This window comes from Hemitrygon akajei, chromosome 1, assembly GCF_048418815.1.
Source record: "Hemitrygon akajei chromosome 1, sHemAka1.3, whole genome shotgun sequence".
Lineage (NCBI taxonomy): Eukaryota > Metazoa > Chordata > Chondrichthyes > Myliobatiformes > Dasyatidae > Hemitrygon > Hemitrygon akajei.
Genome location: NC_133124.1, coordinates 113144936 through 113169795, shown reverse-complemented (window position 1 = coordinate 113169795; position 24860 = coordinate 113144936). Strand labels below are relative to the sequence as shown.

The 24860-nt window shown below is 40.1% G+C and overlaps 1 protein-coding gene across 3 annotated transcripts in view; it reads right to left on the bottom strand.

The window, feature by feature from the left end:
• Window positions 1-202: 202 nt before the first annotated feature.
• The window catches only part of mtbp (MDM2 binding protein), a 113109-nt gene continuing 88451 nt past the window's right edge, over window positions 203-24860 (bottom strand). For all 3 annotated transcript variants that reach the window (XM_073050242.1, XM_073050249.1, XM_073050254.1), the window contains 7 exons: window positions 19166-19324; window positions 18345-18440; window positions 17172-17447; window positions 14290-14536; window positions 12407-12520; window positions 8917-8982; window positions 203-1358 (listed from right to left, as the gene is read on the bottom strand). In XM_073050242.1, the coding sequence (XP_072906343.1) occupies window positions 1320-1358; window positions 8917-8982; window positions 12407-12520; window positions 14290-14536; window positions 17172-17447; window positions 18345-18440; window positions 19166-19324 (997 nt within the window). In that variant the 3' untranslated portion in view covers window positions 203-1319. The remainder of the gene's footprint in view (window positions 1359-8916; window positions 8983-12406; window positions 12521-14289; window positions 14537-17171; window positions 17448-18344; window positions 18441-19165; window positions 19325-24860) is intronic.

Sequence of the window (24860 nt, the reverse complement as noted above, 5' to 3'; positions counted from 1 at the left end):
ACCGAAAACTCAGCTGTGTAAAACTTACGTATCATCTACTCTCAGTAACACAACCCAAAGGCACCAGGTGTCAAGAGGCAATCTGCAGATGATACTGGCAACAAGCTATTCATTTTCTTTCCCTTTTTCATGAAATAAAAAAAGTGCTTTGTTTCCTAGGTTTAATAATATAATAGCTGATTGGGTCAAAACAAACACAGAATAAAAGATGATCATAAACTTTATTCCTTTGTATGTTCATTTGCTACATTACAGGAGTATAACCAACAATGGGAAAATCACTATGTACAAGTTCACCTTAAGTAGTTACACTCAGGAGCTTCATTTGCAGCAAACATGTTCAGCTTTACAACATACCCAATTCAATAATTAAAAGACACTGTAACACGTGTTCTATTGAATCAATCAGAACCCATTGATAAAAAGCTGGACAAGTCAAATGGCATAATAAAAATAAGAGCATCCGAGATAACCAGTTAGCAGACGTCGACAATTGCCAAGTCAACTACAGGCTAACTACCAGGAACGATCTGCACAAATGGAGCAAGCGTACAGTTTTAGTTCTAACTGATTGTATTTAGCACCATAACAAATCATGCAAAAATCATAAGGCAAGCTATTCCCAACTATTTATTGACGGAATTTTTGAAAAACATATTACTGCATTAAAGCATTACAAATGTGACTGCCCCCTATGTTTACTCTGCCTTATATGGGACTAAGATTTTGAGAAGAGCTGTCTGTGGAATCCTGAGGTCTTGGCAAGAACATAAACATTGCATAAACTTAAGTTTCATAAACTTCTCTAACTCAAAAAGGAAGTGATTATGGTTTTCTCCATTTTGTCATATAAACTTCCATCAGTTCAAAGGCTCTGCTTTTTTTCACCCAGACCATTTAATCATGTCCTAAATAGTTCTAAATACATGGATTTTTCAGCACACTTGTCATTCGTAGTTACCTAAACCAGAAAGATGGATGTGGTTTTGACATCAATAAAATTAATCATGAAAAGAAAATATTATGAATTTTTAAATAGCAAACTCTGTAAAAACTGGATTCAAAGCTCCACTTTATAAAAAAAATTAAAATTTAAAAGAAAAACAGAGTACAAAAATAGTATTTAATTTTCTATAATTATACCATCATCTAATTATCTTATTTCTCAGAATAAACAGATACCAGGTGTGTAGCACACCTTCACATCACTTCCTTTGACAGAATCATGTTACTTTCAAGTGCTAAAATTCCAGACAAATGGAGTCAGATTTAGAAACAAGCTTCACTGGGATTCCTTGCTCTTGCACAAACACGGGACTTCATTTCTTGTCGGCTTTTTCCAACACCCAGTCGATCACCTAAAGGAAAAACACCAAGCACACTTGATGCATAAGATTTGTTGCTTTCATCTGTATTATGCTACTTTTCCAGTGCAGTCATCACAACACCCTTTAAAGAGCTTGTAAAAAGAACAAATACTGGAGCAAAGCAATGATTCGATGTGAGAGTTTGCGAATAAAAGATGGGCTTGAGAATGTTTTGAAAGCTAGCAAGACATGAAACAGTGGAGACAGAGATATAGAAAGGGAGTGGCAGTAAAGGCTCTCTCACTGATGATGCAAGAGTCCAAGAAAGGAAGCACACAGCTGGCAGAGTACCTGCTTCGCATCTCCAGCAAAGCAGGTTCAATCCTCATCTCTGGTGCTGTGTGGAGTTTACATGTTCTCCTTTTGGCTTGGTGCCATTTCTACAGGAGCTCTAGCTTCTGCTCACACCCCAGAGGTATGAAGGGTGGTAGGTTGTTTGGCCCCTAGAGTGTAGAAGCGTGGTACAATCTGGGAGTGGTTGATTGGAGCAAGGGGAGAATAAAAGGGTATCAATAAAGGGCCAAGTGTAAATGGATGGTCAATTGTCAATGCAGCATTTGTGGGCTGAAGTGCATGTTTCCATGGTGTATCTCTCCATGAACTCCGTAAAAGGTAGGTGGAGGTAGGGTGGAGAAAACCCATGGAATCAGTTGGGCGAGAGCAAAACACCGGTGTAATGGCAGGATAAATGCAACATGAGACTTAATAAGAATAATGGATACAGGAGCACATCCAGCCATTCAGCCCATCAAGTCTACTGTTCCATTTGAGGAGATAATAACTAATCTGATCTTCAATTTCATGCTAGTTCGCCATACTCCCAACTTCCCTACAGATCACAAATGTAGCTACCTCAGTTTTGCAATGTCTCCACCTCCCTGTGTAAGAGAATTCCAAGTATTCACCATCCTCCAAGTACACAAAGTTCTCCGCATCTCAATTTAAATGGACAGCTCTCTATTCTATAACCATGGCCCTCAGCTCTCGATTCCACTTCAAGGGAAAGCATCCACTCTGCGTTGACCCATTAATCTTGAAGCATGTCAATATTATGAAGGAAGAGATGTTGCTGGTTGTGAAGATCTTAAAGGTGGCTAAATCGTTAGGACATGGCCAAGTGTATCCTAGGATTCTGTAGGAAGCAATGGGAGAGGTTGCCAGCTCTCACAGAGCTTTTTGTATTTCGTTAGCCAACCATAATGTAATGGATAACTGGAAGATAGCAATGGTGGGAAAGTTATTGGAGGGGATTCTGAGGGACAAGATTTATTTCAGAATCAGGTTTATTATCATGAAACTTGCAATAATTTATATTTGTGTTTGGAAAGACAATAACTGATTAGGGATAATCAGCATGTTTTGTCTGTGGGAATCATGTCTCACAAATTTGATTGGACAGTGGACTACGTCTACATGAGCTTATTTGGCATGGGATCCAGTGTGAGATAGCACAACAGATACAAGATTGCATTGGTGGTGGGAAGGAATTACAGAGTGGTAATGGAGGACTGTTTTTCACAATGGAGACACGTAAACATAGGGGCACAGCAGGGGCAGTGGAGATTGGTACTGGTCTTTTTATGTTCTTACTGAGATTATTTGGAAGAGAATGTATATGGCACAATTATTAAATTTGCAAACAGCACCAAAATTGGACGACGAAGAAGGATGTCTAAAGTTACAATAGAATTCAGGTTGTCTGGAAGAAAAAGCGTGGAGGGAATTTATCACAGACTCATGTGAAGTGATACATTTTACAAAGTTAAACCAGGCCAGGATATACACAGTGAACTGCAGGGCCACGGGAAGTGTTACCGAACAGAGATCTTGGCGTGCAAGTACTTTGTTCCCTAAAAGTGCCGACACAGGTAGAAGGAATGGTGAAGTACACATTTGGTATCTTTGTTTTCATCATGAGCATGGTAGTTGGGACATCATGCAACAGTTGTACAAAACTGTAATTTAGGTCTTGATTGGAGTATTGTGTGCCATTCTGTTGTCATCTTATTGGAAAGATAAAACTAGAGAGGGTGCAAAAAGGATACACTGGAATGCTGTCTGGACTGGAGGGATTGAGCTTAAGATGAGATTGGATATGATGAGACTGCTTACCCTGTAGAAATGAAGGTTGAAGGGTGACTTATGGAGCAAGGTTTCTCAACTGGGGTTCTGCAAGAGGTCACGAGAGGTTCTGCGAGAGATCATGACTGAAAAAAACCATTGTTTCTTTGAACTTTGAGCAACAGCAATGCTAGAACTCGGGGTGATGGGAAGCAACTGAAACAGCCCCGTTAGCAATCTCGTCGGAGGTCTCTCAGCCTAGCATGGCAGTGTGCAGTAGGATCATGTTTATTTCATTGAGTACATTCTCAGTTTTAGATGCGAGATAGGGGAGGCCATTGATAATTGGTGAGTGCTGTATTGCACGGAGGGCAGGCCGTTGATAATTGGTGTATTGCATGGAGGGGAGGTTGTTAATAATTGGTGAGTGCTGTATTGCATGGAGGGCAGGCCATTGATAATTGGTGTATTGCATGGAGGGGAGGTTGTTAATAATTGGTGAGTGCTGTATTGCATGGAGGGCAGGCCATTGATAATTGGTGTATTGCATGGAGGGGAGGTTGTTGATAATTGGTGAGCGCTCTATTGCACGGAGGGCAGGCCGTTGATAATTGGTGTATTGCATGGAGGGCAAGCCGTTGATAATTGGTGCATTGCATGGAGGGCAGGCCGTTGATAATTGGTGAGTGCTGTATTGCACGGAGGGCAAGCCGTTGATAATTGGTGAGTGCTGTATTGCATGGCAGGGTGCACAGTAAGTAGGCTGATGAGGAGCATTGAATGGACTTGCCCAACTTGGGTTGTGAAGTCAGCCTCTCTCTCCCAAATTACCTCTCCCAACTTCCTCTTACTGACTTGCTGACCGACTTATGGGAACAAACAAACTCTACCGGTGTAGTAGAAAATTGAAAGGAAATTTTCATTCTAAAGAATGAATTTTGATTTGCCTCAACTTAGCTGCTGGCCTGCCACTTTGCTGTAGCTGTAGATGTTGCAGAAGGTGGATTGTATAGATTTGAAGTGAATTGTATTCTGAAGTTTTCTATTTTTTGTTACTTTCTCATTTAATTATTATGCTTTTCTTTTTATATTTTATTAACCCGTGTTTTACAGACGTGTCTGATGGTACAACCTTCTGAGTCATTCCACTGCATTAGTGCAACAATGGACACAAAAAAAGTCTGTCCTTACAATGAAAGCTACTTATCACTGGGTTTTACGTGGACTGGTGATCCAAGTTGTCCTATTCCATTGTGTCTAGATTGTGGCAAACAACTTACAAATGCAGCAATGACTCCAGCAAAATTGAAAAGACACTTAACTACAAATCATAGCTATGTGACACGTAAAAGTGCTAATTATTTTAAACAGCTATTGGAATCTCAAAACAAATAGACTAAGTCCTTTGTTAATAAAGTCACAGTCAGTAAAAGGGTACAGGAAACAAGTTATTTAGTAGCAGAACTTATTGCTCAGAAGTCAATTTACAACCATTATTTAAATTAAATCCCAATCCCAGTTATTTAACAGAAACTTATTGTGGTAGCCTTATGAGTTTTAAAAGTTTATGAAAGGTAAATAAAGAGATTAATTTCAAGAATGGTTAGCTAAGCTTAACTACCTGTTTTTTTTCCCCCAAGAAAGGTTGGCTAAAAATTCTCAACTCAAAAGAGCATTGACAATTATTTTTGGATTATTATATCTACAACTTACTGATCATGCTAATGTACCATGAGCTGTAGATATAATCATCTTTACCTAGGGTTTCTCTGAGACCTGAAAATTATTCCAAGGGTTACTCCAAGGCAAATAGGTTGAGAAAGGCTGTTATATAGAGGTTTAAACATCCTCTATAGGGTATAGCATAGATTGTGACAGTCTTTTGCCCAGGGTACAGAAATCTAAAATTACAGAGCATGTGTTTAAGATAAGAGGGGAAATATTTACAAAGGACGAGTATTTCCACCCGGAGGGAGGAAGTTGTAGTGGTGGGCATAACTACAATGCTTGAAAGTGTCTAGATTGGATGGGTATGAGCCAAATTCGGGCAAATGGCATCACTGCAGTTGGATATCTTGACTGGCTGAATAATTTTTGCTAATAGGCCTGTTTTCCACACTGTGTAAGTCTATGAATCTATATGTGCCTTCAGGATCTTATGAGGTTTAATGTCCCCTCTCATTCTTCTGTGTTCCAATGAGTTACAGACCCAAACTTTTTTCCATTAGACAACCCTTTCATTCTAGGGGTGAAGAGATGGTGAAATCCCTCTCAACCACATCCAAGCGAGAGGGGTTAAGTGGCAGGAGTCTGAAGAATGAAGATAAAAGGCTAACATTGACCCTTAGGATAGCACACAGGAGGTTTAGTAAATAGTCCTTAAGGCACAGATGATGTAGAACTTGAGATATTACCAGATCAGACAGGATGACATGAACCTGTCCTGCTTAATTGGGTCAGACCGGCTGGTGGAGGAAATGCACTGAATAGTATAGGGACAGTTAGCTCTGATCTAAAATAGGAGTTCCTTTTCCCCAGTATTCTGTCAGAGACAATTTAAGTTCGGATTGGAAGCTCAGACAATGGTCATGGTCTGAGGGAAGTGTAATAGGTCAGTAACCAGCAAGGTGAAGGATACAGGTATGAGCTGACAGCCAGGATGCTTGGTACTGCAGACGTTGAGCAGGAGAGGAAGGGGTGGGTAGTTCAAAGGTAATGTGGGGAAATAGTCAACCAATTTCCCTCTCCCCAGCCAACCTATTCTAGATCAAAGCAGGTCCTGTACTTTACACTCACATTCCCTCTAATCCCCACTCCATAATCCAGTGCAAAACATCAACCAATCCCAGCTGTGAATCAACTCAATGACTATATTTGCACAACTATTTGAGGTGGAGAACTCAAAATATTTACACCGCCTTGGTTAAATAAATTTCTCATCTCAGTCCTAAATGGCCAAGTTCTTATTCTGAAACTTGGCCTCAGCTAATCAAACATGTATCCCTATCAATGTTTTTACGCAAAGTTATTGACATATGAGAAAAAAACAAAGCATGGCATGATGAGCTATGAGTTACACACACAAAAAAAACTTCAAACAGTACTTGAAAACACAAAAAAATAAATACTTCAAGGAACTTATATAGTATGTTATTTAACTCTAAATCCTGCAGCAGTCACATTTTCTGATAATGGATGGCAGCTTACCAAAGGAAACCTCTTCTAAAAGAAACACTTCTACAATTCTCTGCAGCAATCTGAGGAAAAGCTCTCTTAATTAATTTATTTTTAATTAGTGAATTAGAAAAAGGTTCGCTGAACTTTGCACCAGTGTGAGCTGAAAATCTTGTTTTTAAAATCAATTTATGTTGTGTTAAATTAATTGCTTCAAAAAATAACTGCAACTTTATTGACACCACAGAAGTCGAATGGGTTACTTTAATGTCTCAGTGGAGGTAGTTAATCTATCTTCCATTGTTAATGATGTCATGACTAATGACCAATAACTCAGTACCATTGTTGCTAAAGTGTTGGTTGATGGGATGAGTCATATTGCACAGAAAGGTGACAATCCCCAATGGCCAACCATTTTAATTCCTATCCCCAGTCCTGTTCTGACATGTTGGTCCATGACCTCCTCCTCTTTTTCCCACGATGAGGCCACTCTCAGTATGGAGGAGCAACATCTGATATGCCACGTAGGTAACCTCCAGCACACGAACAATGATTTCTCCTTCCAGTGTTCTTTTTCCTTCCCCCTTCTATTCCCCACTCTATCTCTTAACTCTTCTCCTTACCTACCTATTACCACCCCTAGTGCCACTCCATCTTCCCTTTCTCCCATGGTCCACTCACCTCTCCTATCAGATTCCTTTTTCTCCACCCATTTATCTTTCCCACCCAGCTGGTTTCACCTATCACCTTCTAGCCAGTCCTCTTTTCCCGCCCCTACCCTTTTATTCTGGCATCCCCCCTTCCTTATAAAAGTTAACAGCTTATTTATTTCTATAGATGCTGCCTGACCTGCTGAGTTCCTCAGAGCATTTTGTATGTGTTGCAAGAGATTACTTGACCCAACATGTTTGTGCTGTCTGTTAGAATTTAGAACAGTACACCACAGAAACAGGCCCTTCAGTCGAGGCTGTCTGTGACGAACATGATGCTGAATTAAACTAATTCTTATCTGCCTGTAGATGATCCATATCTCACCATTTCCTGCATATTCATATACCTATCTAATAATGTCTTTAACCCCATTATTGTATCTGCTTCCACCGCAATCCCTAGCAGCCTATTTCAGGCATTACCAATTAGGTAATTAAGACTTGCCTAGCACATTTCCTTTAAACTTTCTCCCTGCACCTTCAGTGTCTTCTAGTACTGAAAATTTCTACCCCTGGAGAAAGATTCTGATTGTCTCAAATTTTGGTATAGTTATCTAATTAATTTCATCCCCTTTGCTCTTCACACAGTCCTGATGTTCTGCCCCTTTGGAAATATTTATCCAATTCCCTTTCAGAAGTGACAATAACCTATTTATCTCAGAATACCAGAGCCCAGCAACTCTGTGAGGTAGGAAGGCTCAGGTCTACACATTCCACTAATGTGCTGTTGACCCTAGTCTACTCTTCAACTTTGCATTATCTATATCCAATATACCATATAGGTATGGGTACCTTCTGGGTGGTTGATGGCTGTGCAAGAATTGCTGTCTCTGTATATGTGAAAGTGATTAACGTCTGAGTCGCAGCTTTAAGGAAGAGCTTAATAATATAACCCATGACAAACCAAACCCCAGTGATTGTTCAAAATGTTGTTTAAGCCAATAACTCAGAAGTGCTGTTCAGGGTCCAGATGAAAACCAATCCATACCCCAATGCTGCAAGCAGTCATAAGTTTCTGAACAAAAACACAACACAGCCACCCACGTCACCTAGACCAAGGATGATGTACATTTTCACCTTCACTGAGAATGTTTTAAATTGAGATTATACATCTGTGTTACCATCACAGGCAACATTAACCTCACTGTTTGCAGAGCGATGAGTAATTGTGACTATTTCTACAGATTAAATGACTGTTTCCATGTTCTGAAGCAGTATCACAGTACCATGACCCAGTAATATAAATAATTTCTGATGATGTCAAAACTTTGTATACAAAACAAGCTGGCTCAGAAATTGCTGGTTTTCCAAAAACTGGGCGTGGTGGCTCTACTTAGACCGCCAATGTTAGATACGTACATAATTAAAGGTGTTCAGAAAATGAAACTAATGCAAACTATTTGGAAGCTAAAACAAGAGATGTGCTTGTTTTGCCTTAAAATATGCTACAACGGACAATAGAATAGGTGATTTAAGATTAGATTGGTTTAATAAGTAGTGTGGCCATTGTATCACTGTAATGGCATAGGAGCAACTTCCAGTTTTAACCCAAAGTACATAGAAGTGACACTGGTGGAGATTTCACTTCATAGAAATACGCCTACCTGCCGAACATTACTGTTCGCAGCTCTCTTCATTTCTTCATGAAGACCATGTGATGTTTTTAAATCCTATAATTATAAAAAGGTCAATAAGAAAGTACGTACATTTTGTAAAATAACGTATCATTGGCTTTGACAGTTTTATATAATGGCAGAATCAAACCATCTTTATATCAACATACTTTTTTCAAGATTTTACGTTGCTGAGAAAAATAAAGGGTAAAAAACAATTCCCTGCAGACACAAATAGTGAGACTTATAACACCTAATAAGAAAAAGCTTTAAAATAAAGTGATAAATTGGTCAAAAATCTAACAGAGGACTAGATTGCAACTTAGAATGCTGAACAATAAAATTAAAGAGCATTTACATCAGACTTCCAAAGATTCTGAAGAAAGGTAATCAGTCCGAAACATTAATTCCCCTTTTCTCTCTACCAGGGCTATCTGATCGTCTGAGTATTAGTTGTATCAAATCTGTACATTTAGGTTGTGGGCTTTAGTTTCTCTGTCTGTTAGCAAAGAAATGAAGAGCCCCTTAAACATTAAACCACGATGTTAATTATCTGAACTGGAAAGAAAATGCAAAGGAAGTACTGAATCTACTTAAATCAGAAAGATTTCATTGTGGAAGCAACCCAAGAGATTAAAGAGATTAGCTTCACCTGTCACTTACACATCAAAATATCGAAACTTGAGCAAAATGCATTGATTGAGTCTACAACTGACACAGTCAGAGGTGTGCTGGAGGCAGCCTGTAAGAGTCACCATGCTTTCGGTGTCAATATAGCACTCCCATAACTAACCAAACGTCTCTGGAATGTGGGAGGAAACCAGATCACCCAGAGGAAACTCATGCTGTCATGGGGAGAACGTACAAATTCCTTACAGACAGCGGTTGGAATCCAAACCGACCTTCCGACTGTTGGCACTGTAAAGCATTACACTAATCACTGTGCTACCATGCTGCCCCCTACCACACATCCCAGTCATTTCAAAAATCCCTTCCATTATAAGCCAAGGTCTCTCAGTATCCAGCATCTCATCTTTTCTGGGGCTGAAAGCTGACCCAGTGATCCTAGCCAAGAATATCCTGAACAATAACAATAAAGTTCAAAATGGCGTCAAGCTGCCATCTCCATTGAGGTCATGGCTCAAACTCAGCTTTTTTTCAGGTTTATAGGGATGGTTTTGAGGGAAGTGAGGGGGAGTAAGTTCCAAGTCAGACAACTTTCGTATTACTACTCCTGGGTTTAATTCCTGCAGTGACCCACCCAAATGGAAGCAGTTTCACCGGAATGCACGCAGTTTTTCCAAGAGGTGACTCACCTTCTCATGGGCAAATAAATATAAATAACAAACCATTAACTTTCTAGCAACACTCATATGTCGTGAATGGAAAAAAAACCCAGCAATCAACAGAAAGCACTCCTACAACACAGAAAGAGGCCCTCTGGCCTTGACGACCAAGGTACGCATCCAAGCTATTGCTCCTATCGATGAATCTGTCCAAATGTCTTTTAAATAATATCAATGAAACTGCCTCAACAGTCCATTCCATGTGGAAACAAATTGCCTTTCAGGTTCTTATTAAATTTATCACCTCTTACTTTAAAGCCTGTACCATATTCTTCTTGATTTCTCTGCCCTGGTAAAGCTCCTGTAATTTCCGACACTATCTTCATATAAAGCTGAAGTTAATCTTCAGATTTTGGGGAAAAAAAGATTCTTCTCTTTAAATAACAAACATTTTAGCAACACTCACAAAGCAACATACATAAAATGATGCGGTCAGGCAGCGACATGGAAATGAACAAAGATCTGATGTTTATTCCACCCACCTACCTTCACCTATCACCTTCTAGCTATTCTCCTTCACCTCCCCTACCTTTTTATTCCAGCATCTTCCCCCTTCCTTTCCAGCCCGAAATGTTGACTGTTTGTTCATTTCCATATGTGCTGCCTGACCTGTTGTGTTCCTCCAGCATTTTGTGTATGTTGCTTTGGATTTCCAGCATCTGCAGAATTTCTTGTGTTTATTATTTTAACAACACTGATGTTTTTTCTCTGTTATCGAATACCACAGCATCTACACTAGATGTTGAAGTTTTGAGATTTTTGTGCTTTGAAGCACAGCGTATGGGTATAATGGTGATAGCTGAGTTGATTAATACAAACTCAACGTGGAAGTTATCAGAAGGAAAATAAAAACTGTTAAAGAAACTCAGTAGGCCAGGTTGCAATTGTGGAGAGAAATGGACAGTCAACAGTTTGGATCCAGATGAAGGATGATGATCGGAACCATTGACTTTCCATTTCCTTCCATCGATACTGCCTGACCCACTGAACTTGTTTTTTGCTTCAAATTCCAGCATCTGCGATACCTCATAACTACAGAGGACATTACACCGCCTTTCTTCTGTCACTGAAATACTCCTTTACAACATTTAAGTTTCCATATCATTTCTCTTCAGCTACAGGTGCACGATGCCAGCCAGTGGTGTAGTGGCATCAGGACCAGATTTTGAGGCAAATGGTCCCGGATTTGAATCTGGCTGGCTCCTTGCACACTTTCCATCCATGCTGGGATGAGCGCCGAGCCAGCAAATCAGTCTTATAAAAAACAGACAAATGCTAAGGAAACGGCAAAAAATGCTGTCCAATGCGCCACAAGGCGTGAAAAGGAACAACATCCACAGGTGCACATTAACTACCACACATAATCATGGAAGTTCCAAGAACCTACACATCACCGAGTAGTTTCACAGCTGGTAAATCGAAGCCTTCAGAGTAATGCTTCATAGGACCACAGCTAATCCTACACAAATCTATCATTCTCATTAAAAATTCCAGAGATTATACTTAATGGATTAGAAAATGCTTAGTCAATGTATGAATGTGTAATATAGCAGTGTATGTGGATTGTAATCTATTTCCAGAATTTAGTCCCACTAAAGCCAGGAAACCAGATCTTATAAGTGCAGTGCAAAGAACATTACGTTTTCTTCCTGTGACCAAGGATGAAATTCTTCTACCCCACTAATGTCTTTCTTTGGGATCATTCACTAGGTATTTTGGTATCTATTTCTATTCCATCAATAAATTGTCCTCCTCCAGCTTAAACCTTCTCTTTGTATGGTGAGTTACAAATTGCAGCAAGTAATTAAAGTGGCTTCATAGCATGCACACCTGTGTTCAATTGTTAGTAATAGGCATATGGCAGGCAAACTGGTATTGCCAATAAGACCACTGCAGCTGTTAAATATGCAATAAAATTAAACCAAGTGTGCATTCTGATCAATGATGTTGCAACAGACATTATCATTAAGAGGACTGTGAAGGAATAACAAAGGCATATCCCTCCTTTGAAAGTGGAGATCTGATCATTTTAATTACCCTACAAACATCAAACAAAACCATTTCAATTGTTAACATGTGGAATAAAGGCAGATTTAAAAAAATATTGCAATGATGCAGAACTAAAGGTAACCTACCTTGAGGTAAAACAAAGATATTTTAAATAGACGCTGACTGCAAGAAACAAACGATTTATGGTTCTTTGAGATTCCATTATTCTCGAGGGTTTTTGCCACAACTTCTTTCAGCATCTAAGGAGAAACATGAGAATGAAAATAATTAAAGTATGCACTTCCATCCTATTCCTAAACTATTCAAAGACAACGATGATAATTTCTAACCCATATCAAAGCATGATTCTGAAAACTGTTCACATAGTTTATACTGCTCAAGTGTACAGTGCTATTCAGAAAGGGAATCTAATACTTAAGTACAACAAAGCAATGATGAGCACTAACTCTAAATATCTAGGACCAGTTTTCTTCAACAGATGTCAATACAACCTAACTAAAAGTTCCAGTAAAAACAGCTTTCAATTTTGCAGTTGAGATACATTTTATAGTTGTTTAGACAGCGGTTATGGGAGAGCAACGTGTATGAGTTTTAATAAGCTAGACAAGTTAAAAGGAAGTTTCTCAACATAGAAATTAAAATTTCCTCAGCCACTTGTGATGTGATGATCATAATCAAAGGAAGGGGGAACCTGGTGCAGATGTGATTCTAACAACAACTGAGGTGGTGCTAATGGGTTTGTTCATTGTTGTTCCTGTCTGCCATCAGATTACTGAACGGACAATGAACTGACCCATGAACAATTACTCACTATTTTTGCTCTCTTTTTGCACTACTTATTTAATTTATTTTGATAAATATACCTATTATTATAATTAGTAATTATAATTTTATATATTGCACTGTTCTGCTATTGCAAAACAACAAATTTCACAACACAGTGTGTCAGTGATGTTAAACCTGATTCTAATTCTGATGTAGGCCAGCATTTAACCTGTAGTAAAGGGCACAGTATCAGAATAAAGACTCATTCATTAAAGACTGGGACAGAAATAAGTATTTCCAATCAGAGTTTGTAGATCTTTTAAATATTCCACCTGAGGTTTCAGTTGCTCGATCACTGAGCATGTTCAAGGGTAACATTTATGAAACCTGGGTACAAAAGAACAACATGGGAACATGGACTTGAGAATGATGCTGTATTCTCCAGAAGTTCTGAGACCTGCTTGCATTCTTCCATCACAAAATCTACCTAAATCTCAAAACTGGCCTGAAGATGTCAGCATGCAAGTTCCATCAGGAGTACAAGGGTTAATTACTGGGCAGCCCATCCATAGAGTGTTGTCTTCACAAATCTAAGTCTTCCAAGCATAGCAGCTTGGAGCATTCAGACTGTAAGGAGTTTGTACATTCTCCCTGTGACGGTGTGGATTTCTTCTGGTTAGTCTGCTTTTCTCCCTCAGTCCAAGGATGTACTGGTTAGTAGGTTAATTAGTCATTTGGCTAGTGTGAAATGAGTGGGCTGCTGGGCAGCGTGGCTCGTTGGGCCAGAAGGGCCTGTTCCATGCTGTATTCCTAAACAAATAATAAGAATAAAATAATGACAATAACAGGATGGGTAGTGAGTTGAGGGCTCTGAAAAACTTTGCCTTCCTTTCTGTAACCTTAACAATTAATTCACCAACTACCAATTCCAGGCAATACTAGCAGAAATTCCCTGTATACTATATGTTGGTAAATAAATCTATATATCTTCCTTCTTTCTTGACTACATTAGCAACGTCCTATTGTAAAGCAATGAAAAGAGCGTTCAGGTAAAAGTGAATGTCGCCCTATCTACCTTGCAACATAACACTAAAAATATACCACCTTCTAAGATTCTAAGAGATGTAAATAAGCTACTCTGTCTAGTAATTAAAATGCTAATAATCAAGTACATAAGCAAAGAACCAGATACATTTCTTCCCCATTTTGAAAGTGCATGATTAAAAACACGGTACACCCTTACCCTTTTGTGTTTCTGCGTTCGCTCGGTTCGCGACTCCTCTCGAACCACACTTCCATGGCCAGGTTTTGTAACTGTGCTCGGAACCTGGCTGCTGAACTTCTTACTGGAAGTAGGAACAGCAGCAGCAAGCCTTTGTGCGTGTCCCCGGAGAGCACCTGCCGTACGATGTATGTTACTTTCACCCCTCTGGGAAGTGCGTGGCGCAATCTGAGATTTGAGATATTCCACACTTTTGGATTTGACCAGTCTAGGAGTAAGAAGTGAATGAACTCCATTTGTAATCAGGCTTATTTGTATACACTGCACAATCTTGGATCTTTCTCCATGTTTCTCATTTAACAAACGGCAATGCACTGTATCTTATTACTGTATATCTTGCACCTATTATATCATAACTAGTAAAGTCTGTCTCCATATTTCCAAGTAGTCATCAAGTGAAATTAAAAAAAATCTAGCACCAGCAATTGAACAGAAATCAATTCTGTGAAGGCACAGGAGACACGAGAGACTGCAGATGCTGGAATCAGGAGCAACAATCTGCTGGAGGACCTTAGCAGGTTGAGCAGAATCTATTGGGGAAAGGAAGTGTCATTTCATTCCTGATGCAGGGTTTCAATCTGACACGTCTACACTTCCTTTCTCCTCACAGGTGCTGCATAATCCACCAAGTTCCTCTGGCAGATTGTTTCTTGCTGTGGATATACAGGGAGGCTACAGTCATCATCTGTATACCTGAGCTTTTGAATCTGATTCGAGCACTACTTCTCAAAGGTGCTGTACACTGCTTAACAGATTGAAAACTGAATTTCTATGCTAAGTTGTTTTAAAATCAGAAAGATAATCTCTGATTTGAAGATTACTTGATGTTCTTATTCGTTATACACTCAGTGGCCTCCTGTACCTAATAAAATGGCCACTGAGTGTAGGTTTGTGGTCTTCTGCTGCTGTAGCCCATCACTTCAAGGTTTGATGCGTTGTGAGTTCAGAGATGCTCTTCTGTCATCACTATTGAAACACATAGTTATTCGAGTTACTGTTGCCTTCCTGTCAGCTTGAACCAGTCTGGCCATTCTCCTCTGACCTCTCTCATTAACATGGCATTTTCGCCCACAGAACTGCCACTCACTGGATGCTTTTTGTTTCTCACACCATTCTCTGTAAACTCTAGAGACTCGTGTGTGAAAATCCCAATAGATCAGCAGTTTCAAGATACTCAAACCACCCCATCTGGCACCAACAATCATTCCACAGTCAAAGTCACTTATATCTAATTTCTTCCCCATTCTGGTGTTTTGTCTTCAACATATGGACTTCTTGACCACATCTGCATGCTTTTATGCATTGAATTGCTGCCACATGATTGGCTGATTAGATATTTGCATTAATGAGCAAGTGTACCTAATAAAGTGCCCACTGTGTGAACATTATTCTCTACCTTACACAAAGGCAGAATAACTACTATTTATAAGCAAGCCAAAGATGTATCTACATTTATCACATGGTACAACAGAAATGCAGAACTTAAAGTGAAGTAGATTTCATACCTCACAGGCAGTGAGTAAAACAAGAAACCAAAGAATAACCCAATACAGAGTGAAAAGTCAATCAATTACAAATCAGAACACTGATTTGCCAATTGCAGGTAACCCTTACAACCCGTGTTCCCCCTCCCCTCCTTCCCATCCATCTCTCCTGCCAGGTTATTCCCTTTCCCATACTCCTGCCACAGCACTACCCATCATCCATCTTCACCCCCCTTCCTCATTTGGTTCCGTCCACTCACCATGCACACAAAACCGTCTCCTATTTGGTTTCATCTGCCTTTCTTCTCTCTCCTTAATCGTTCCCATTATCACCCTTCTTACTTACCGGATTCCAGTACTGGTAATATTGTGTTCCCACTTATCACCATCCAGCCTCTGTCTCCACTCTGCATCTTTTCACTCCCAACCTCTCTGCCCATCATCCTTCACACTTCCTCGATCCAACTATACACAGTAAGAATAGAAGCAGAATTAGGCCATTTGGCCCATCGAATCTGCTGTGCATTCAATCATGGTGGATTTATTTTCCCACTCAACTTCATTCTACTGCTTTCTCCCCATAACCTTTGATCTCCCCTTACAAATCAAGAAGCTATAAATCTCCACTTTAAATATACCCAATGACTTAGCCTACACAGCCACCTGTGGCAATGAGCTCCACAAACTGCAGTTAAGGAAATTTCTCCTCATCGTTGTTCTAAATAGACATTCTTGTATTGTGAGTCTGTGCCCACTGGGGCTAGACTCTCACACTATTTGAAATATGCTCTCCATGTACACTATATCTCGGTCTTTCAATATTCAGCAGGTATCAATGAGATCCCTCCCTCATTCTTCTAAACTCCAGCGAGTAAAGACCCAGAGTTATCAAATCCCCTGAACTCTGGGTCAGGGTCCCCACTCAAAATGTTGACAATTGCTTTCCCATCACAGATGCGACTGTTCCATCTGCTGCATCAGTAAGCATATCTAGCAGTTCAATTTTGCTCCAGATTTTAGCATCCGCAGTCTCTGAGTCTCCAAAAAACAACTGTAGGATATGTGTGGATCTTCTACTGATACCAGGATTGTTATGAGGACTTGATTCACAACAGTGATGTTAACACCAAAGCCGGACAGAGTGAAACAAAATAGTAAGTTTTATCATACCTGATTATGGTTTTATACAAGATATTGAACATCATAAAAATGGCAAACCAGAATCAGAAAACCACTGAGCTAGGAAGGCAAAAGCATCTCCAATGTTTCAGATATCATCCTTTGTAACATTTGTGCTTCGGACATTAGCAAGTTCCCTTTCCTCACTGGTCTAGCCTGCCACGACTATTTGCAGCTTACCTTTTGCTTGGATGGAGACATTCCACTTTCTTAGATCTTTGCTTCTGTTCACATCCATCAGTACGTTTCTTCAGGGAGGTGCTTTGCAAAGCTTCTCCATCTGGTGCACTTCCAGGCTCTGACAGTACTGCTGGAGACGGCAGGGGGCTTAATCTATAAACAACAGGACAATGCTCCCTCGAGCACGTTGTGTTGGTTTCATAACGGATAAGGCGAGACTGAAGCTTTCCAAATCCGATGTCTTTCTCAAGTGCTCTGCTGTGGTCTAGGCAGTACCTGCAATGTTCATTCAATATCCATTACAGACCGATTTAAAAAAATTGACAGACCTGTCATTGATTGTGCAAACATACAAAACTGTTGATCACTTAAAAGGTGTCAGCTGAAAAGATGGCTGAACCTCTTAAGCCTCTAAGCAACATCCCATGTGAAACCATGACTAGCCTTAAATACTGAGGGCAGACCCCAGCAGGAACCAAGGAAGCGTAAAGGTGATTATCATCTTTTTTTGTTTATGAATCTATTAAGCACCATTAAAAATCAGGGATCAGTACAATTTGAGGGGAGAAGGTGAAGGCAATTTAAATTAAATATGCACAAAGCAAGGAGAATATACAGGAGTCTGCTATAGGGGGCAGTAGAGAGCAGATCTGGATGGTAGATGATGAAAGCAGCAATTATGGGATCTAAGTGAAGTGCAATGATTTTCTGAGAGGAGTTCAGCCACACGGGCTGTTCTAATTTCTTCTGCTCACTATAGTATTATGCTTTGTAGCAAGATGCAGAACACCTACTTCAACCAGTTGGAGACAGGAAGGGTGCCTCATCAATGCAGGCTGCTGTGTTGCTGTTCACTTAGTTTCTTCTTGCTCCTTTAAGCGTATGCACATTACTACAAGATTATCATCTGGGAGCAGGAACATACAGGTCACTTTCTAGCATTGTGTGGTAAAAGGAAGCCGGGCTGTTATGCAATATTTTGTGCAGGGGATAACAACACTAGTGCAGGGACCCAGAAAATATAAACTGATGCTAACAAGTACACTATTTCTCTGGCATTGCTTATTTTTATTACCTCTCTGTTTCTCCACTTGCAGTTTACCAATGATAAGAAGTTAAACCTAGCAACTAAAACATTAAATTATTTTCACACTTTTAGAACATTATACTTACTCAACTCCATGGTAATGACATTCAGTCGCCTTCTCAAACGGTAGACCTCTCAGCTTCTGTATGGTCATCTCTGGGGTCAGTGCAAACTCATTTTCACTGAAGTGGAAGAGTGCATTTAATGTTACAGTATTGTCACATAATATATTTCTTAATATGTTCTTCAGTCGTAACATAAGCATGTAGAGCAGTACGCAGTGTTGGTAAATGGTATATTTAATTGAACAAAATTAGATAATTTTACAGTATGCAATCTTAGGGTGTAATAGGTTTTGTAAAAGGCCAGCTTTTTATGAATAGTTGTGAAAATATTAGGTTGGTGGTTTACCAGTTAAATTGTTGACAGGAAATAAAAATGAAAAGTTAGTAAGAGATAAATATCGCCATTCATACTATTAGGATGATAACAAGCTGCAGAAGTTAACAATAACACTTGTCATGGTCCTTGCACTTTATTTGTCCAGCTGCAGTGCATTTTCCCTTTAACTATAATACTTTTTACTACATTGATCTACTTCTGAAATGTACTTGCATATGGAATGATCTATGTGGATGACATACAAACAAAAGCTTTTCACTGTATCTCGGTACATGCGACCATAATTAAACCCAACATTGTTTTACTTCTCCTTCCATTTTTCCTGATGTCGTCATCTATTAAAGAGTTAGTACTTGAAATAATAAACATTTTCCCTGCTTCTTAGTCCACAGCTGCAAGTCTTTCTGTTCTTCCAGATCTCTGTCAGATTTTCATATTTGTCAGAAACTTTTTACTTTGTCTTAAAACATCCCAGAAATAAATAGGAAAAATGAGTTTGACTTACCCTCTCTGAATTGTTAAAGGCTGGAGCTCAACAATGGGTAAGCCCTCAGGTGTAAAGTACTTTAGCAGCTCCTTGGCATCAAGCTGCATTGGAAGTGGTCGTTGGCCTCCCTTGAGTCCCAAAAGAGTCTCAGATGAGCTTGCTAATATGGAGCCAGACCTGGACGCAAATAAAGTTCAGAAATTAAACATTCCAGCAAAACATCCTGCACATTTATTTGGTTCAAACACTTCATTGACAGTGAAATGCAGTGTAACGACTGAGTAATGTCAAAAATATAAATATTGTGCCTTTCTGAAGGTGAAGCTCAAGTAACTAATAATTTCAATATTTTTTATTGTCACTTTGTTGGACAACAATCATATCACCCTCAGTCAGCTCACAGTGTGAGCACTATCCACTATGGCTTCTCACATTTTTAAACTCAAATTGGAATGGAAAGCTGCAACAATGAAGTGTTTATATCGCCACTACTTAACTATTGATCAAAAAGGACAATGTAAAAGTCAAGTAACAGTAATTCAAGATTGGTTAATGTTATTTCCAGTACACAAATGTAAAGGAGAACAAAACAGTTGTTACTCCAGATCTGATGCAAAAAAAACCAATTACGATAAATTGAATTGAAGAAAAAAAGTAAAATGTGATATGACAACATGAGGAAATCTACAGATGCTGGAAATTCAAGCAACACATACAAAATGCTGGTGGAACGCAGCAGGCCAGGCAGCATCTACAGGAAAAAGTACAGTTGACATTTTGGGCTGAGACCCGTCGTCAGGACTAACTGAAAGAAGAGATAGTAAGAGATTTGAAAGTGGGAGGGGGAGGGGGAGGGGGAGATCAGAAATGATAGGAGAAGACACGAGGGGGAGGGATGAAGCTAAGAGCTGGAAAGGTGATTGGCAAAAGGGATACACAGCTGGAAAAGGGAAAGGATCATGGGACGGGAGGCCTGGGAGAGTGAAATGGGGAGGGGAGCACCAGAGGGAGATGGAGAGCAGGCAAGGAGTGATTGTGAGAAAGAGAGAAAATAAAAACGGGGGGGAAATAATTAATAAATAAATAGATAGATAGATAGATAGATAAGGGATGGTGTAAGAAGGGGAGGGGGGATTTATCAGAAGTTAGAGAAGTCAATGTTCATGCCATCAGGTTGGAGGCTACCCAGACAGAATATAAGGTGTTGTTCCACCAACCTGAGTGTGGATCTCCCAGTAGCCACACATTTTAATTTCACGTCCCATTCCCATTCTGATATGTCTATCCATGGCCTCCTCTACTGTCAAGATGAAGCCACACTCAGGTTGGAGGAACAACACCTTATATTCCATCTGGGTTGCCTCCAACCTGATGGCACGAACACTGACTTCTCTAACTTCTGTTACTGCCCCCTCCCTCTTCTTACCCCATCCCTTCCTTATTTATTTATCTATCTATCTATTTATTATTTATTTCCCCCCTTTTTTTTCTTTTTTCTCTCTCTCTGCCCATCACGCCATGCCTGTTCTCCATCTCCCTCTGGTGCTCCCCACCCCCTTTCTTTCTCCCTAAGCCACCTATCCCATGATCCTCTCCCTCCTCCAGCTCTGTATTCCTTTTGCCAAACAACTTTCCAGCTCTTAGCTTCATTTCCACCCCCCCCCCCCACTCCTGCCTTCTCCTATCATTTTGGATCTCCCCCTCCCCCTTTCAAATCTCTTACTATCTCTTCTTTCAGTTAGTCCTGACGAAGGGTCTCGGCCCGAAATGTCGACTGTACTTCTTCCTATAGATGCTACCTGGCCTGCTGCGTTCCATCAGCATTTTGTGTGTGTGATATGACAACATTAATCTGTACCTGTAATTAGGAAAGATGGATTAATGTGTCTATTCAAGATATCAGCAGTGCTGGGGATCGAATGTTTTTAGCTGGCATCACAAACGATGTTCTACAAAATTCCACTTTGGACACATGTCTCTACTTCAACTGATAAGATGAAGTTTCAAAAATGGAGTTCAAGAGCCACACTGTGATATTTCACTCATTCAGTACATGCAAAGGTTGTCAGATTTCTGCCTCCTGCTAGAAACAATCTGCTGGAGGAATCCATGGAAACAAGAGACCGCAGGTGCTGGAAACTGGAGCAACACACAATTGATTGCTGCAGGTTGTTTTTAGCTCCAGATTCCAGCATCTGCAGTCTCTTATGTTTCCTGTTTCCTGCTTATGCTCGAATTTCTTCAGCTATTTGCCACGTCTGTAGTTTCTAAACAGACTTTGCTATGTTAAATAAAACTTACTCCAGTCATCATTTGGCTGCCAGCCATCTCTGGTATTTTTTTTTAAATTGTTTATATGGAGAATATTGCATGGGGTTAAATAATATAACAGTTTAAAAATGCAAGATACTGGGAATACTCAGCAGATCAGGCAGTGTCTGTGGAGAAAGAAAAACCAATGTTTCAGGTTGATCACCCTTCGTCAGATGTGAAAGAATGATGTGCTTCACAGACCACAAGACCATAAGGCATAGGAGCAGAATTAGGCCTTATGGCCCATTGAGTCTGCTCCATCATGGCTGATTTATTTCCCCTCTCAATCCCATTCTCCTGCCTTCTCCCTGTAACCTTTGATGCCCTTACTAATCAAGAATCTGTCAACCTCTGCTTTAAAAATAACCAGCGACTTAGACCCCACAGTCATCTGTCGTGATAAATTACACAGATTCACCTAAAGCAATTCCTCCTCATCACTGTTCTAAAGGGATGTCCTAATACTCTGGTCCTAGACTTTTGTACTATTAGAAACACCTCATCCACATCCACTTTATCTAGGCTTCCCAGTATTCAGTGGTGTTCAATGAGATCACCCTCATTCTCCTAAACACCAGTGAGTACATGCCCAGAGCCATCAAATGCTCCACATACATTAACCCTTTTATTCCCAAGATCATTTACATAAACCTCCTCTGGACCTGCTCCAATGCCAGCACATCCTTTCTAAATAGACAGCCTGAAACAGCTCCAAATACTCCATATGTAGTCTGACCAGTCCCTTAGAAAGCCTCAGCATTACATTTGCTATCCTTACTACCAACTCAACCTGCAAGTTGACCTTTGGGATATTCCGCACGAGGACTCACAATTCCTTCTGCACCCCGATTTCTGAATTCTCTACCTGTTTAAATAATCTACTCTTTCCTTTATGCCTCGACTAAAGTACACGACCATACACTTTCCCACACTGTATTCCACTGCCAGCTCTTTGTCCATTCTTCTAATCTGCATACTTCTTGTCCTTCTGCATATTTCTTGCTTCCTGAACACTTCCTGCCCCTCCAGCCATCTTTGTATCAACCGCAGACTTGGTCAGAAACCCATAAATTCCATCATCCAAATCACTGCCATAAAATGAACGTGAAAATAAAGCAGTGCCAACACCAACCCCTGTCAAACACCACTAGACACCGACACCCAACCCAATAAAACCCCCATTATTCCCACTCTTTGCGTTCTGCCAGTCAGCCAGTCTTCTATCCATGATATCTTTCCTGTAATACCATGGGCTTTTATCTTGTTAAGCAGTTTCATGTGCGGCACCGTCAAAGTCCTTCTGAAAATCCAAATAAACAACACTCACTGACTCTCCTTTGTCTGTTCGCTTATTACTTCCTCAAAGAATTCCAACAGATTTGTTGGGCAAGATTTCTCCTAAAGGAAACCATGTTGACTTCAGCCTATTTTGTTATTTGCCTTCAAGAACCCTCGCACTTCATCCTTAACAATGGACTCTAACATCTTGCCAACATTGAAGTCAGGGTACCTGGCCTACAATTTTTGCCTCCCTCCTTTCTTAAAGAGTGGAGTGACATTTGCAATTTTCATACCTGCTGATTTCTAACTGGATTATAAAATCATCTACATTATATACTACATGCATTGATACATAAACACCTTCAGAGGAACTCAGCAGGTCAGGCAGCATCTATGGAAATGAATAAACAGCCATCGCTTTGGGCAGAGACCATTCTTCAGGACTGGACGGGAAGGGGAATGATGCCAGAATAAAAAGGTGGAGGGGGGGGGAGAGGAGGAGGAGGACTACCTTGAAGGGGACAGGTGCAACAAAGTGGTTGGGGCAAGTGAAGGGGTGGAGAAGAAGGAATCTGACAGGAGAGGAGATTGGACCATGGGAGAAAGCGAAGAAGGAGGGGTACCAAGGGAGGTAATAGGCAGATGGTAGGCCAGAGTTATGGTGCTCTGGATTTCCAGTATCTGCAGAATCTCTCATATTTATAATATCTTCACCACTCTTCAATACCATCCTGTATTTACCACTCTTCTTTTCAATTTTGATTCCATGTTGCCTGAACTTGTTCTTATCCCTTACTAAACTTTTTGACTTATGCTTTATTTAAGAGACTTCAGTGACCTCCTCTGCATTCTTCTTCCATTTTACCTTACGCATACTTTTCTAAGCTGTTGAACCCACCACCTGACTGCAGTTTAAAGCCCTATCCACAGCCCTAGTTGCTGGATTCATTCACCAGGATTGTAGCCCCAGCATGGTTCAAGTGGAGGCAGTCCTACCATAACAGCTTCCCACTTCCCCAAACTGTTGACAATGTCCTAAGAAATAAAACCCTCTTCTCCCACACCAATCTTTGAACCCTGATCTTATTAACCCTATGCCAATTTGCATGTGGTTTGCTACCTTTTTGGTTCTGCATTTTAACTTAGCCCCTAGTTTCTCATTGGTACCCCCATGGATGACGACAACTGATCTTTCCTCCCCTACTCCAAATTTCTCCACAGGTCAGTTGAGGTGTCCAAAACCCAGGCAACAAGCAGATAACACAGCCTTCTGGACACTTGATCCTTGTGACACAATTGAGTCTATTCCCCTGACTATACTAAGCCCAATTACAATTCCCTACGTTGCCTGCCTGCCTGCCTGCCATTTCCAAGGCAAGTGAGCAAAGAGTGCAAGATTTATTGCAGTGTTCACATTCATGTACAAAGTAACAATACTATGCTGAGTGAAAGGGCAATGCTGCCGTCTGCATGAATCGTTCACTGGGTCCTTACACAAATTAATTAGTTACATTTAATCTTGAGCTTAATGCATTGTTTGAAAATAATGAGATTCCTCATAAGGGATCTCAGCTGTTGTATCCTTCAGACCTGCCAAATCAGCTTTGGAGTTGCCAAAACTTCATAGATGCTCAAAAAGCAGTTGTTTTCTCTAGATATATCACTCTCGATTTAAAAACATAACACACTAGTAAGCAAATCCAAACCAATTCTACCCTCCAGTATTTTCTAAATTTGCATCTCTCCTTCATTGTAAGTAACTCACACATATGCTCATAGAGGTTTTGGGAAACTGTTCTATTCAGAATTATGCTCCATTTAAACAATCATCAGACAACCCTCTAACCACAATAATTAACTACAATCAAAGTGCACACCTACAGAATTCATATGTCGATCCTATTCTATCTGTAAGTAACAAAATCCATTATGATTTTTTTTACAGTTGTTTCCATATTGCCAACTATGGTAATATTAGACAAATAATTGGCTCCATATGTGGATATGTTCATATCCAGGAGCAAGGCATTTATTTACAATCGAACAGATGTTCTCACAGCAAGGAATAAACTTATTTCCTCTTCTTCTTTGCATGACATCCGCATGTACAGTAACATTG